This window comes from Micrasema longulum, unplaced genomic scaffold (genome assembly GCF_059751315.1).
Source record: "Micrasema longulum isolate JH-2025_06_02 unplaced genomic scaffold, ASM5975131v1 h1tg000331l, whole genome shotgun sequence".
In the NCBI taxonomy this organism is placed as follows: domain Eukaryota; kingdom Metazoa; phylum Arthropoda; class Insecta; order Trichoptera; family Brachycentridae; genus Micrasema; species Micrasema longulum.
In genome coordinates this window covers 668,192-684,090 of record NW_028277535.1, presented here as the reverse complement: position 1 = coordinate 684,090, position 15,899 = coordinate 668,192, and the positions used below count along the sequence as shown (strand labels likewise).

Here is a 15,899-nt window from a genome sequence, read left to right as displayed (position 1 = left end):
AAGATGCTTTAATATAAAATCAATAAAGATAATATTCAAACCAGTTACATAAATGAAAATTAGTACCTTCTTAAATTAGGAATTACATTATTTGTTAAATTATATTGAATTTATTTTAGTCTCTATTTATAACATGTATGCAATACTTTGATTGGTAGAAAAGTGATTGTTTTATCGAAAATGTATAGTAAACTGCACATTTGAGCCACCTGGTGCATTCAGTCACAAGTATAAATATATATTATTCTAATATCTATTATTTTGTATTGTTTAATATATTAAAGTTCCTAATTCTTATTTATATCAAGACCAAAATAATAAATAAAAATATGAAATGGAACAACTTCAACAAACAATCTAATTTTCAGTTTTATTCATTGCATATATATTTCATGTTATTTTTACTAAGCAGTTTGATACTGAGTTACCAAAACCCTCAGATTAAAAAAATACTGACTGAATTTATCATTTTTTTTATGTGTGCTAACACCACAAACATAATTAGTTTAAAGGTTTTTTTTAAAAAAAACGATATAACGGTAAAAGTGACTAATACGCCATAAAGTAAAGTTTCGAGAGTCAATTAAAGATTTAAAAGAATTAAAAATGAACAAATCATCATTACCATATGGTGCATTAGGCACTGCATTGCCATACTAAATGTAGTGTATATCAATCACCTGTTCATGAATGTAAGGCGATGATTAGCCTTACGCTTTAGGTGCCAGTTCTGTAAAATAAAATCTTGCAGCTTAGAACCACCCTTTTAATCAATATTTCATGTCCCAGGAATTAAACTCGGGACCTCCAGCATGCTAGGCAAACTACACTACAAGGTGGACTTATCTCCACTCGATTTCCTCCTTATGCGGGATTTTTAACTGAGAGTAGTAGCCATCGAGTCAAAATCACTTGTCGAGGATTCTGGTTTTATTTCACACAGAACTGTATTCTTAATCCGCTCGGACACGGATCTTGTGTTTTTTATTTATTTTGAAACAGTTTCAAAACAATGTAATGCAAAACTATTAGAACTACATAGAATAAATATCAAAAACAGATTTTAATATCAACCTCAATGACAACTCCTAAAAATAAGTCAAATTCTGTATCATAAAAATACATTGGTTTTATGAACATCGAACAAGAGGGTTCTTAGTGTTAATGCCAAAATTTACATCTGATATCCATGGGTGTCGGCTCATATGATGCACCTTAAAATTACGAGGAAAGCGGTGTATAGAACTCAATTTTTGCTATACCACTATAGTGGCGCATTAGTCACTTAACCTTTTTACTGTCGATATAAAAATATCACAAACAAAAAATGTAATAGATGTGACAGTAAATAAGTATCGCTTTAATCTGAATATTTATAAAAGATAAATGATTCAATTAGACTATAATAATAATAATATCTTTAAAGGTTTATTATTGTTACACTGCCAACTAATTATAAAAACAATACGATAATCATCTGTAAATATTATTTTTAGGACAATCTATTTGGCTTATTGTTCTAAGTAAAATGCATTATTTACTTTGTTTTAAACGGTTTTTTAGGTGTATATATATAATTTTTACTCTAATCTTTTGATATGAAATATAAATACAAATTGAAAAGCCATTATTGCGTAATTAAAAAATGTGTAAATAGGTGAATATGTTCATGTTATTTGTTCGAAATATATATATCATCTTATTAAATGTACAATAAACTAATTCTAGTGTATTTTTAAAGGATGAAATCGCACCAGTGATTTATGCCAACGACTTTTACATAACAATTTAACATTGTTATTTCTTCAACAAATAAAAAATCAAATAGAATAGTTTTTTTATTTTTACATATTTCCAAGTGGTCTAAACCCTCAGAGTCAGTGTCATAGTTGTAGAGATGGCATTTCGCTTTATTGCGTATAGATGCTTTGCAAATTTTGTAATAATAAAACCAATAAATACAGTTTTTTTGGCATAACATACTATGTATATAAATAATTATTTCAACAATTCTATGGGTATATACATAAATACGATTCCTTAAAATTACATGTACAAGAAAGCTGTTAAGATTAATTTAGTAAAACACATTTTCTGGCATCGAATGGATGAGCATATCATTTGGAAGCCCAAATTTCTGAAAAGAAGACATACCATGTTAAAAAAAATACAGGAGGTAATCAAATTTATTATACAACTAAATTTATTGCAACAGAGAGGAAAAACATTTTTGAGAAGGGATTGTCAATACTAATTTTGTACATAAATATGTCAAATAAATACATCATAATCATAGTAACAAGTGTTAAGAAAAAACATAACCTATCTCTGATAAAAAAAAAAAAAAACTGGAAATCGTAAACATTTCTTTTTAACAAAAATAAAAATTTAGTGTAAAAAATAAGGTAAAAATCATTATCTTAATCCTCTTAGCCCGGCCTTATTAAAGTACAGGGCATGGCATTGATATGGTAGAACCATCCAAGTTTAACTGGAAACCGATGCAACGGTTGAGGTAAATTGTGCATTTCCTCCACGTAAACAACAATATAGTCAATCAGAATACTAACATATTACAACAGAGATGAAGAACATTTAAGAAAAGGTAATATAGAAGTCTAGGCATCTACAGGGCTTATGACCTGTCAATGGCTGGTTTCAGTGGTCACTTTACACACTGTGTACACCTTTTCTTAAATGTTCTTCATCTCTGTTGTAATATGTTAATATATACAGCTCCCCAGGGAGTTGAATCTAGTCCTTGTCTACAAAAATTTGGACAAACTCAAAATATTGTTTATCAGAATACTGTTTAACGAGCACAGATATCAAATTACTGACGGAAGGGAAAATAGAAGGTGGCTTTGATTCCCAACTACGACAACTATTATAAAAGCAATAGCACCCTTGGGTACCGGGAGTTTGAAAAGTGCCAGGAGTTCAGACAGTAATTCAGGAGTCAAACAGTTTGCAGCTTTTGTCATCACTCTTGCACCCCACATCCAATTCTGTATATTATTCAAGATGTAATAAATGAGGGGGTTAAAAGAAAAAAGCCACTGTCAATGACCGGTGTTTTTGGGAAGACCAACAAAATAAATAGCAAACAGACATTCTTTTAGGTTGAACTTGTGCGTGATAAAAATAAAAAAATCACCGTTACACGAATCATAAAATGTATCCTAGTATTTCATTTTATATTGGGAACTCGAATAAGTTCTAGCTATTTTTTCGTGAAAATTAAAGCTTTATATTTTTTAATTAGTGAAGAGCATGTCTTATTCTAAAAGGGGGGGGTCAGTGCTATACAAAATCCTGATGTCACTGCGACCTGCGAAGATCTATTGTGACGGGTCCCTATGAATAGTTCTCGCCCTCCAAGCCCAGGTCTTTAAACAGCTTGGCTGCTGTGTGGAAGGCGAGAGTTCTCATTTTGTTTAATATCCCCCTCCAAGCCCAGATCCGTAAAGTATCGAGCTGTTAGGTAGGGGGCGAGCTCTTTTACATTTTCAAGTTACCCCAGGGGTCCCTCGAGGATGCTGCTTCTTTTATGATGTTTACATCATGCTTTAGGATCACATTCACATAGAATATGAATAGGTGTTTCCTCTGCACTGCAGAACCTACATCTAGAAGTTTCGGAAAGGTTCATTCTAGCAAGGTGTTTGTTCAATTCGCAGAGCCGTGGGCGGGATAATCATTTGATTTCGACTGAGCTTTGTACCCCTTTATCAGTTCCTTTGCATGGTGCTGACCAGGTACTTTTTGCCAGAGCCTTACGCTCTACTTCCTGGCCCATGACCTAAGCTTATTACGAGTAGCATATTTGGGCAACCCACAGTAGGGTTTAGGGCCTATTGGGGATGTCTCAGCTCCCAGCCTTGCCAATTCATCAGCTGCCTCGTTACCGTCGATGTTCGAGTGTCCAGGTACCCAAATCAATGTCACATTGTTACACTCTCCGCCTCAAATAAGCACCTGCAAGCATTTCAAGGATGCTGATAGAACATGGTCACCGCAAGTCTCCATAAGAATTCTATGTGCTTCAATTGCAGATTAAAAATATGAAAAATGTAGTGGAATAAAATTCACAGCAAATCTTTTTTTTTGGCACGAAATGCAATATATTTAACCTTATTAAAAAATATGTTCTTTACACTTCGGCAGAATAACATATACTGTCATTTCAAGTCTAATGGTTTTGGCTAGGTAGGAAGAAATTGCCTTAAGGCAATATGCCCGCCCTTATAAAATGTAAATATATGTAAAGTGTTAAATAAACAATAATGGTGAGCTTTACGTTGAAGATGGCTGTAGTATTGTCAGATGTAAAAAGGCTAAGATAACACCATCTCTCGGGGGAATAGCAAGAACTTATGAAAGTCCCTATTATATTGTTCTGTACTTGCCTCTTTTTTCATTGAAGACCAACAGAATGTACAGACTTGACTTCTAGAAGAATCTTCTTCAGCATTTTTCCACTGCAAACAAGGCTGGTCGCTAACACCTTGAAAATAATATGTTACATATTATTAAAGGCTCGGTAACCATATCATTAGTCTGGGGAGCAGCTTACTATCTAGTAAGTGAAGATGTTAGGCGTGTCGATCGCTTTCTTTAGCATTCTGGATTTGCTAAATAGGTAGTAAGCCTACCAGTTTCATAAAAGAGATATCAGAGGTCACCTAATGACTCCTCTCTCTTAAATAAATCATTTGAAAAATCTACTTATGCTTTACGACCAATAACAATTATTGTAGATTGAAGAGAAGGAAGAAATAAAATTATGTTCGTTCAAAGCACTTACTTTGTGGTCAAACATTTTAATAAATGTTAGTATTTACTATTTATTAGTATGGAACCACTTACCGACTTTTTATGTCTACCGGTTTCGAGACGTACCCATCTTACGAACATAAAAAGTCTAGTTAAGCGGTTATGTAATAATATTTACTAACATTAATTAAATATAAATTGATTAATAGAAACAAAACCACTTGTTGATTGTTGTAGAAATTTCCAAATAATTTAGAAGACCAAAAAACTTTTCGGCTCATCCAAAAATTCAACAGATGGCAGTAGGAATTTTTCGGCGCTCGCATGTGAATGTTTTCATCCCAATAAGCATAGATATTATACATATAAATTTTGGACTTTAATTTAAAAAAAAATAAATATGAACGTTTAAACATGAGCAGAATGTTAAATTTTATATAGATCTACAAAACCTACCTGCGATTGAAAATATTGAGTGTTTTGAGTAAAATCAAAGTTTAGTTTAAAGTAATTAACAAGTGCCCTTGAGGCATTATATTACGAAAATGGCGCTATATAAGTTATCCACAAAAAAATGATTTGAGTTTCTAGACTTCTCATTGACCTCTGAAACCTATTATGTTAGCTATTGTGTGTTTCGTATGATTCATTTTACTCTTAGGGAAAAAGGCAGTTTTTGTTAGGTTGGTACTTTATTATTTACAATAATTAAAATTATGATTGTAAATATTTTTCTATAGATTTCTGTTAGCACACAAGATTAAAGCAATGACGTAAAATTGAATACGATATCTTAGACACCTTACAAGCGCATACTAATTGCCATTTAAAATCAGGGGTGGTATTCTGAACGCAAAAGCATGTGTAGAAAACACATTTTTAACACGTATTTACATACTAAATACACGCTAACAGAGCAATTTCTTCGCACTCAATTCCGTTCAGAATACCAGCTCTGAGATAGTTGCCTTCCTTGTATCTCTTTCTCACAAATAAATATTGGCATGCATCTTTATCGTTAATTGCTTTCTCTTTTTTTCAAATCGTTAAGGGCATCGCAATATTTGCTATATCTTTGATGAAGCTAGATAGGAATAACGTGTCTATATATATATATATATGTCAGAGGATAAAAGTACATAATATAATATTATTATGTATTTAGAAACAATAATAATAACTAGATTTGTACGCAAGGAACATTCAAATTGATGTTTCTTGGAAAATAAAAATATAATGGACAATAAATAGTTAAATGGGTAGTTGAAATGTATTTTGTTTTAGCTTTTAATAGTCCTCATCGACTATCTCTCTGGAAAATTCTCGAAATGAAAGGAATTCCTTCCAAGATCATCGAAGTTATAAAGACGCTCCACATAGACGTTGTAGGATTCCTTTTCAAAGCTGACTATTTACGATACGTCCATATTGTTGGAAAATAACTAACTTTTAAACTACAATCAAGATTAAATTATCAACATATTTTTCATCCTTAAATCTATATGATGTTATATATAACACGATTTCCATATTTTGGAAATGGTTAACTTTGGAAAAGAACCTAAGTTCAGTGCTTTTTTTAATATTTGTTAATGGACTATAAACACTTTGAATCCCAGAGCCGTGTAAACACGTGATTGTAAACCATGCGTTGTGTCCTGATCCCGTGTTTTACTTGCTTACTAGCTGCCTAAAAAAGTGCATTTTATTAACATCAAGTGACTTTATTAGTACTTTTTTGCTGCTGGTAAACCACGTGAAAACACGGGACCGGGACACAATGCATGGTTATTATAATCATGTGTTTCCACGGCTCCAGGATACAAAGCACAAAAAAAGCAGTGAGGCCCTGTATATGTGCGAACAATGCAATGCGCAATGTGGCTCTCCATAAAGGCCAATATTGGCAAAACTATCATACAAAAATGACTTATTTAATTATTTCAAATAAATCTGAGAAGTATCAATTGATTTAACTTAGTATTTTCATAATTATGACACTTTTAAGAAACCCTTCACAAAGCATAAAATTTCACAAAAATGGGCCGGGCAAAAGGAAAATTCTATATGTATTTGACCAGTGCTCAAAGTGTTAAACTAAGCCAAATTTTTTAAATGTCTTTTTTATATCATATCATCAACGCCATGATTTTTTAAAGTTTTGTATTTCTGAAATAACTCCGCGTGTGACGTCATAGGTTCTTCTCTGTCAGTTCTCCCGATTGGTTCGTTTAAGGTAAGCAAACCAGATATCCTTCACAGCTCACAGAGTTTATATGAACCAGTGACGTCGTTCAAAGTAGCGCATTTTTGTCAAAATATTTTTATGATTTTTTTGTACATTTTCAAGAAACTTTGCTGTACAATTTAATGCTCTAATTTTTACCGTGCGCAAGAAAACATTTTTTGTATCCAATTTTCCGTAGAGCTGAAGTTCATCATTGTCATGTAAGAATCGGCAGCACTTTGACTGATTGGTTAGTCTCCACTGGAGTGACCCAAGGCTGTGTCCTCGCACTATTGTTATTTATTATATCAGCGCATTTCATCTTATGTAAATCAATTTCACATAACCGAGGCATAGAAGTAAACTTGTGCAGTTCTTTTTTTTATTTTTAATCTATTGGTAATCTTCAATACATTGTAAACAGACTACAGGAATACTACGCTCGTCTGGGTCTTGAAAAGAATATTCCGTACAAAGTGGTTTGAACTCATTACCAACATTGGATTCCAAAAAAGGATGCAGCAGCCTCCTATAACGAGCATTTAGTATATAATAGTAGTGGACATGGTTAAGATACGTGCTCCGGATGCCTCAGGAGAGGTTTAACCCAAGTTGCCTCTTCTCACACCTGCGAGCCCCCAACGTTCTGGGTGATGAAGATTTTCGGCTTTATTCGGTGGAATTTAGGGACAGGGGATTGAATGCTGGCTGGCGATAAAGTCTTCGGTGTTAATGTCCATATGCTCCACTTAGGAGCGGAGTGGAAAAGAAGAAAAAATAATTATAGCACATAAAAAAGTGAAAATAAATATAATATTTACCAGTGAGAAGTTGATTTGCCATGTGACTGATGTAGCTTCCTGCCAATCGTAAAACTTCAATTTTACTCAATTTTCTATCCTGCGGTTCTGTTGGAATTAGTGAACGAAGGACCGCAAAGGCTGTATTAACACTGCTGACAAATTAAACCATTAGATAAAATTGATATATATGTATTTACTGATGCAGCACTAAGCACCCGTCTTGAGTTCCATTCAACCTAAGTTCCGGAACCTAACTTGTAGTCAGTAGACGTGAAGCAGCGTAAATAGGCGCGACATACAGCTTTGAATTTACAGTAAACTGCCATACACAGTAAGTCTTTTTTATTCTACTACGCGTTTTGCACGGCATTGTTGATATGGCATGATGCAACAGCGCTCATTTTTCAGAACATAATTTCAAACTATCGTTCTATGAAGCATTATCTCTATGTAATTATACCTCAGTGCATAGCACTGAGAATATTCCAGAAACTGCATACGCGCATCAAACAGAAGGCGACTAAACTACTCTTAAAGGAGTAGTTTTACATTTTGACTCATTGATTTCTTTGTAGACGTTGCTCAATGCTCAATACTCAACTCCCGATTTGAATTCAAATATGCCGTATTGTGTCGTTTTAAAGTGTAGAAATACTGCTTGGATCTTAAAGAAACAGGATGGGATCACATTCCATGTGTAAGTAGCAAATGCATTACTTAAAAATTGCATTTTTTCCATTTTTCAGATTGCCAAAGAAAACAAAATGGACATTTTGTTAGTGTTGTCAGGGTAGTAAAATTTTTCACGCTACTTTGTTGATCTAATAAGAGAACTAATAAAAATTTGACCTCTCGGATTCAACAACGCCGTGGTAGACATTATCTTTAAAGCATCAAATATTATTTAACATGGCATAAAAATATCCGTTTTACGTAAAATAAAATTTGTTTTATTTTTCAAGTTCATTAATTCAATTACTTTTATTAAATTACCCTTTATCTACTATGTTGTGTCAATCAATGTTTCCGCGTGTACAATAATATTTTAGAGAAATTAACATTATTATTATCTTACATTTGTGTTATGATTATATTTTTCGCGATCTGGTGACATTAAGCGGCGTCTTCAAGCATGCGCGCGGTGAAAGTGGAGCAAAGTGGGGGGATTTTTGGACACAGTCCGATGTATTTAAATACGATTCTACGCTCTCTTCTGGACTTAATTCTAGGTCTCAGTGTTAGACAAATAAATTACAAACTGTTTTTTTGACAAAAGATAAGTATCCATGATAATATTGCACCACCAGCGTGCAAAAAAAGTAAAACGCAAATTAACCAACCTTTGGGTTCGATCTCTTTCCCGCGCATTAGCCTGATACCTCTGCCTTCCAGAAAGTTCAATTTCTTCAAAATTGCAATTATTATTAACTTCATCACTAACTGGCAAAGGAAACACGAAATTCACTTGACATTTATCGCCATTTATCGAATTAGCGTCAGCCATATTTTCCAAAAAAACGAAATTCTGGTATGATTCCATTTTCGAAAACAAAAACTTGCGTATTTTTTCTATGGCTATTGTGTGAAAAATTTAATAGCCACCAAACTAAAAATAGAATCTGATCCGAGGGAACGTCTTCACAGCAAGCCCTTATTCGTTGATCTACATAACATACCACGCACCGATGCGGTACCTAATGGCGAGTAGATTAGACTTACCAGGATCAGAGTTGAATTACGAACTTTTAAATAATAAATAACAAAACTTTTATGCCACAATAAATTTTATAGAAATATACAGTACCTACGTTCGAATGAGTGGCCTTTATTAATCTGTTAGTCTTCTTTGTCCTTGCAATATCTGTTAAGTAACGTTGTAAACATTAAATTATAAACAATATTTTGAGTTTGTCCAAATTTTTGTAGACAAGGACTGGATTCAACTCCCTGGGGAGCTGTTTATATTAACATATTACAACAGAGATGAAGAACATTCAAGAGAAGGCAATATGGAAGTCTAGGCATCTACAGGGCTTATGACCTGTCAATAAATTATTGTATAATATATATTAATATTATAAGTAGTTGAGAACAGTTTTTGTATACGTATTTTTTTTATTGATAACTATAAGGAGAAATGAGTTTTGTTTTAAAAAAATATTGAAATATATTTTTTTGAACTAGATTTGTGTAATTAAGATTACTTAAGATTAATCATTAAGATGAGAAATATAAATTCTTTAAAAAAATAAAATCACTTATATATTACAGGGGCAACATGAAAACAGTTATAAAAATATTCCAATTAACTATGTTAGTATTATAATGGTTAACCTTATCATCCTTCCCTATCCGCACCTAATGGTGCATAGGGCACTGCATTGCTACACCAATCGCAGCGTTTCTTGATATTTTTTTGTTTCATGAGGATAAGATGATCAGTCTTACGCTTCAGGTACCAGTCTAGGGACAATGAAATATTCTAGTGTGAAAACACCTTTTAAATAAATATTTAATATCAACCATGTCGGGAATCGAACCCGAGACCTCTTTCATGGTAGACAAACGAGCTGACCACTCCACCATAAATATAATAATAATTATTGTAAGAATTCGTTCATCAATATAAAAACACATTTTGTATACTAGTATTCACATAAAAAAGCCATTTTCACAAAGCAGTGTCAAGAATGGGTAGATTGTATAATATTGTATAACTAATCTGTTAGGGCTTACTTAAGCCCGTTGATTGGCTTAAAAAAAAACAATATTGAAAAGACATAGATTGGCATTTTTGACACTGAATTGTTTACGTTTAAGAAGTGTATATGGTTGTGCTGGTTGTGCATATGATCGCGCCACTCGCCAGATACCAGTTAGTCGCTCGTATTCTAGGATTCGCTGGTTTGCGCATTTTTGTCATTGCAAATTGCGTTATCGTTATATAATATGTACTTTGCCACTGAACCCCGATAAAAAATAATTCAATCACCTACCTTTCAATGGGAGTCTTTTAACCTCAATGATCGAACTTCTTTCGCGGCAGGCTTTATCAGATATCCTGTGGTGAACTGGGCACTTGTCGTTTTCTTGATTCGTGACGCACGCGACAACACGACACGGTGCGGTGGATTGAATATTTTATAGATAGCTAAAATAACTTTTTAGCGTTCGTGCTGGGAATACAAAGATCACATCCACATTCGTTGACGGGTATGGTATTATTGCGTCGGTGTGTAAAAGATTGTACCCACAGTATCGAAATTGCAACATTCTCACAGTAGGTAGTAAATAAATTTAACGCACCAACCCAGTAAATGTGCAATAAATAATAAAAATTGTAAATGTTGCGCAACCATAGACACTTCTAAAACTTAAACAATTCAGTGTCAAAAATGCAAATCTCTGCGTTTTCAATATTGTTATACATTATACAATCTACACATTCTTGAATATGCTTTGTGAAAATCATTGTGGTATATAACTAGAGTAAGCATGAGCGTTCGAAATATGGTCCCTCAACCTGCGGCCAATTGGCAAATGTTTGATATAACAGACTTAAGTCGGTTGCTAGCGTTCGCCGGCTATTTTTCTCCTCGCAATTACTAAAATGCTTATATGTATGTACCCTAAGATACTGCTCAAATCGATCTGGAAAGATAGAAAAAGCGATGGTATAACCTTTCACCGGTAAGTAATGATTTTATCTCAATCAAATACTTAATTAAAATAGTTATTTTATTGTTCAAAAATGTGTTTCTAATATGTTACAAGCTATCTCCTGTCTCTGTCCCGCTCAGTTAGTCGGGCGTATAGCGAAACGATAAACAAAGGTGACACACTGAATGGAACTTACAGTAGACCGATGTAAACAGTCAGTGTTTTTTACTGTTCTACGCGTTTTGCTTGCCAAAGTCGACGTGATATGACGTGCGACACTTGCTCCCTCCGCTGGCCATTTCGTTTTCTTTGGGGACGACTTTTTAGCTTGGATATGTCTGGAGTGTTATCTCTATATATTATGTCTGGAGTGTTATCTCTATAATTTGTCAGCATGCGTCGCACTGAGTATAAACTCAAGTTGGTACATGATTACAACATCAGGATTACTAGTATGGAAGGGCTAGCTGTTCCTAGATATTGCAATAAATATGGCCAAAGGACACTGCAATACAGTATACCTAAAATATTTAACATGTTAACAAACAATATTAAAAATACTGAGTTAAATACAAGAGTGAGACGTTTGCTCAAATTATGGTTATTAGAAAAAAGTTTTTTGTATTAGTGATAGTTTTTAATTTTTCATAATGTAATATGTAATTGTTTTTTCAAATTATTGTTAATGTAGGTTAAGTGAAAATAATCGATGTAATTTATAAGAACCTGCTGACGAGTTGTATGTATGCAACTCAGCAGGACTTTAATTTAACTATTTTGTAAATATTTTTGAAAAATAAATTTAAAAAAAAAAAAAAAAACTCAATGGCGAAAATGCCTTTCTTGTGTGAATACTCGTATTACTGTTTTTTAAAATTATTTTTTATTGTTTGTTTCCCAAATAAGTATAAAAATATTACTGATAGCGGCCCTGGAATAAAGCACGATTCATTTGTCAACGAATGAATTGAATGTCAAAACAAAGAGAAGAAAGACCACACTGTTTTCTGTAATAATAATAATATGCACATATTAAAATATGTAGCTGGAATCTGTAGCTTCTGACTATCAACAATAATACCTAACGCCATAAAAATATAATGGATTTACTGTAGCCCATTTTAAAATAACATGACTATTCTGAAAATCGATTATTATTTATTTGAAATTAACATGAGTTGTTTTCAATTTGCAAATTTAAAAATTAGCCAGAAAAGTAAAACAAAATGGTAAAGGTTATACGTAATTCGAAAGAAAATTGTTTTCTCTACAAGAAACTGCTTGCTTTTATCAATATGTTTATTTTTTGGGTGATACCGTGTGTGTTGGATTTGTTCCGACGTTTCGGCTACCATTGCGGGAGCCATCTTCAGGGTAAGCTGAGTTGATGGCTCCTGCAATGGTAGCCGAAACGTCGAAACAAATCCAACACACACGGTATCACCCAAAAAATAAACATATTGATAACAGTGACCGTGAAAACCTTCGCACCTGTTTGCTTTTATGTTACAAATATTATTTTATTTGATTACAAGCCTTCAAAATTAAATGTCAAGAAGACGACAGTCTGTGAGCATTTTCGACACCTTCTGTTCGCGTTCAATCGAGGGAATAAAGGAGAATATGTATATTATGGACTAATTTAATGTAAACTAAATAACTTAAATTTGAACAAAAACCGACACAACTTATACACCTGAAAAAAATAGTTACTAATTTTTTAATATTTTTATTTATTTATACATTTCAGCATATTTACATTTTTTATTGGAAACTTTGCTTTTTTTTATTTATAAAATTTTCACCAGTGACCGGGTTTCATTGTGACCGACTTTATTAGTCTGGTGTGTGACTAGACGAATACTAAATGATAGAAGTATGGATGTTCAAGAAAAGGCAGAATGAGGAAGATCAGTTATTTTAATTTTTTTATTTATTTGTTGATAGACTATTTAACTAAGCCAAAATTAAAAAAATAAAAACGTGTTTTGTTTTATCGGCACTATGATTTTTTAAAGTTTTGTATTTATGAAATTACTGCGCGTATGACGTTTCAAGTTCTCTTCTGCTTTTTCTTGGTCGGTTCTGCCGATTGGTCCATTCAATTGATTGTTCACCATTGACTGATTCATATGAACTAGTGACGTTCAAAGTAGTTCATTTACTTTTTTTTTTTTTAAATTTCGTGCATTTTCAAAAAAATTAATTCTCCAATTCTTACCGAGCGCAAGAAAACATTTTTGTATCCATAGCGCTGAAGTTCCTCTTTGTAAATGTTGCGCAGGGTGTTATGTGGTCATTTTATCCAGCCAACGACAGGTCATAAGCTCTGTAAATGCGTAGACCTCCATATTCCCCTCTTAATAATGTTCTCCATGTCGCGCCGGTCGTAATATGTTATTCTTGATAACTCCATAAGGATTAACAATATTTTGAGTTTGTCCAAATTTTTGTAGACAAGGACTGGATTCAACTCCCTGGGGAGCTGTTTATATTAACATATTACAACAGAGATGAAGAACATTTAAGAGAGGGTAATTTAGAAGTCTAGGAATCTACAGGGCTTATGACCTGTCAATGGCTGGTTTAAGTGCCCACTTTACACACTGTGTAACATTCACCATTCTGCCTGTATTTGAACATCTTTATTCCTTTAATTCTTTCATCTGTTGATGTTTGTGAAGTTAAAGAGCTGAAACCTTTATTTATGCGGGTGAGATTCATCTAATTGAATTATTTCACCTACATACTAGGCAACGCCTGAAAATGTTATTTTTTAAATTTCTATACTTCTTCATGGACCAGGTAATTTATCAACAATATTTTGAGTTTGTCCAAATTTTTGTAGACAAGGACTGGATTCAACTCCCTGGGGAGCTGGTTATATTAACATATTACAACAGAGATGAAGAACATTTAAGAGAAGGATTGATTACAATTTTTTTAAATCCCCAGTTAGACAAACTCAAAATAATATTGGTTTTGCCGTTGATTAGGAATGAATTTTCACTAGCAAACTTAAGTTCTTGGTTGTGTAAACTGTGATAGTGAACACATTTTCGGATAAAAAATCATGTATATTTTTATTCCGGATCGTTATTGGTTTTAAACACTAGGGGGATGTGAACTGTGAACCAGGCGATTGGTAGCAGATGTTGTGGGGTAGATAAACTCATCGAGTCAAAACTTATTTTATTTTTATGACGATTTTGTAATGGCATTTAGAAATTAATTACAGTCAGATTGAAACTGTAATCTATCTAGCAGACAAAGATGACTGTACTCGTTAAATGACCACATCTTTAGTTATGCATAAATTAGAACTGTAAAGGGGATAACTAAACACAAGTTAAATATAAAATATTATATATTGTTAATTGAATCGGCATTCACTTCGTAACACTTCATTATAAATTATTATGAAAATCATCATCATCATTCCCTTTCCGCACCTAATGGTGCATAGGGCACTTCATTGGTACACCAATCGCAGCGTATCTTGATTATTTTTGTTACATAATGGTAAGATGATCAGTCTTATGCTTCAGTTTACAGTCCAGGGACTACATGAATATGAACATCGCACACATACAATTATGTAAACTATTTTCTTATATGTATATTATACATTATTCATTATCATCATCATTTCCTTTCCGCACCCAATGGTGCATAGGGCACTGCATTGGTACACCAATCGCAGCGTATCTTGATTATTTTTGTTACATGAAGGTAAGATGATCAGTCTTATGCTTCAGTTTACAGTCCAGGGACTACATGAATATGAACATAGCACACATACAATTATGTAAACTATTTTCTTATATGTATATTATACATTATTCATTATAATCATCATTTCCTTTCCGCACCCAATGGTGCATAGGGCACTGCATTGGTACACCAATCGCAGCGTATCTTGATTCTTTTTGTTACATGAAGGTAAGATGATCAGTCTTACGCTTCAGTTTACAGTCCAGGGACTAAGAAATATTCTAGTGTGAAAACACCCTTTTTAAATAAATATTTCGTATCAACCATGTCGGGAATCGAACCCGAGACCTCTTGCATGGCAGGCTTACGCGTTGACCATTACACCACGAGGCCGATAAATAAAACTTTGAAATAAAAATAAATAAAATTATGAAAAGTAAACTTTGTTATTATTGTTACACAATTTTTATTATTTTACAAGTGTAACGTCCTTTCCCTTATTGATCATGTTTTCATATCTGTACTTTAGATAACTATCAATTTATATGCGAACACCTTAAATAAGTGGAAAAAAACCCCCCTTCTCTAGGTTTCACTGATTAATTTGTTTAAATTCTATGACATTGTGAACAATATTCTGTGTTTACTATATTAGTTTTATATAACCCGTCGATGGGAGGAGTGCTCTCCCGAAACTGTAGTAGTGTTCTTGTAAAATA

The 15,899-nt window shown here is 33.1% G+C and overlaps 1 protein-coding gene across 1 annotated transcript; it reads right to left on the bottom strand.

The window, feature by feature from the left end:
* Positions 1-964: 964 nt before the first annotated feature.
* On the bottom strand, positions 965-9,453 carry LOC148282414 (basic helix-loop-helix transcription factor scleraxis-like). Its single transcript, XM_088225106.1, has 4 exons — positions 9,147-9,453; positions 7,825-7,958; positions 4,410-4,507; positions 965-2,137 (listed from the first exon to the last, which is right to left on the bottom strand). The coding sequence occupies exons 1-4, from the start codon at positions 9,344-9,346 to the stop codon at positions 2,078-2,080; spliced, it is 492 nt and encodes a 163-aa protein (XP_088081232.1). The 5' UTR covers positions 9,347-9,453; the 3' UTR covers positions 965-2,077.
* Positions 9,454-15,899: the final 6,446 nt, after the last annotated feature.

What these genes read in the sequence shown, in the direction of transcription:
- LOC148282414 (XM_088225106.1), bottom strand. Translation starts at nt 9,346, where the DNA reads ATGGAATCATACCAGAATTTCGTTTTTTTGGAAAATATGGCTGACGCT. An exon ending in GAAAGAGATCGAACCCAAAG is followed by an intron (nt 7,959 to 9,146) that starts GTTGGTTAATTT and finishes TTAATTTGTCAG; the next exon opens with CAGTGTTAATACAGCCTTTG. An exon ending in GGCAAATCAACTTCTCACTG is followed by an intron (nt 4,508 to 7,824) that starts GTAAATATTATA and finishes ATTATTTTCAAG; the next exon opens with GTGTTAGCGACCAGCCTTGT.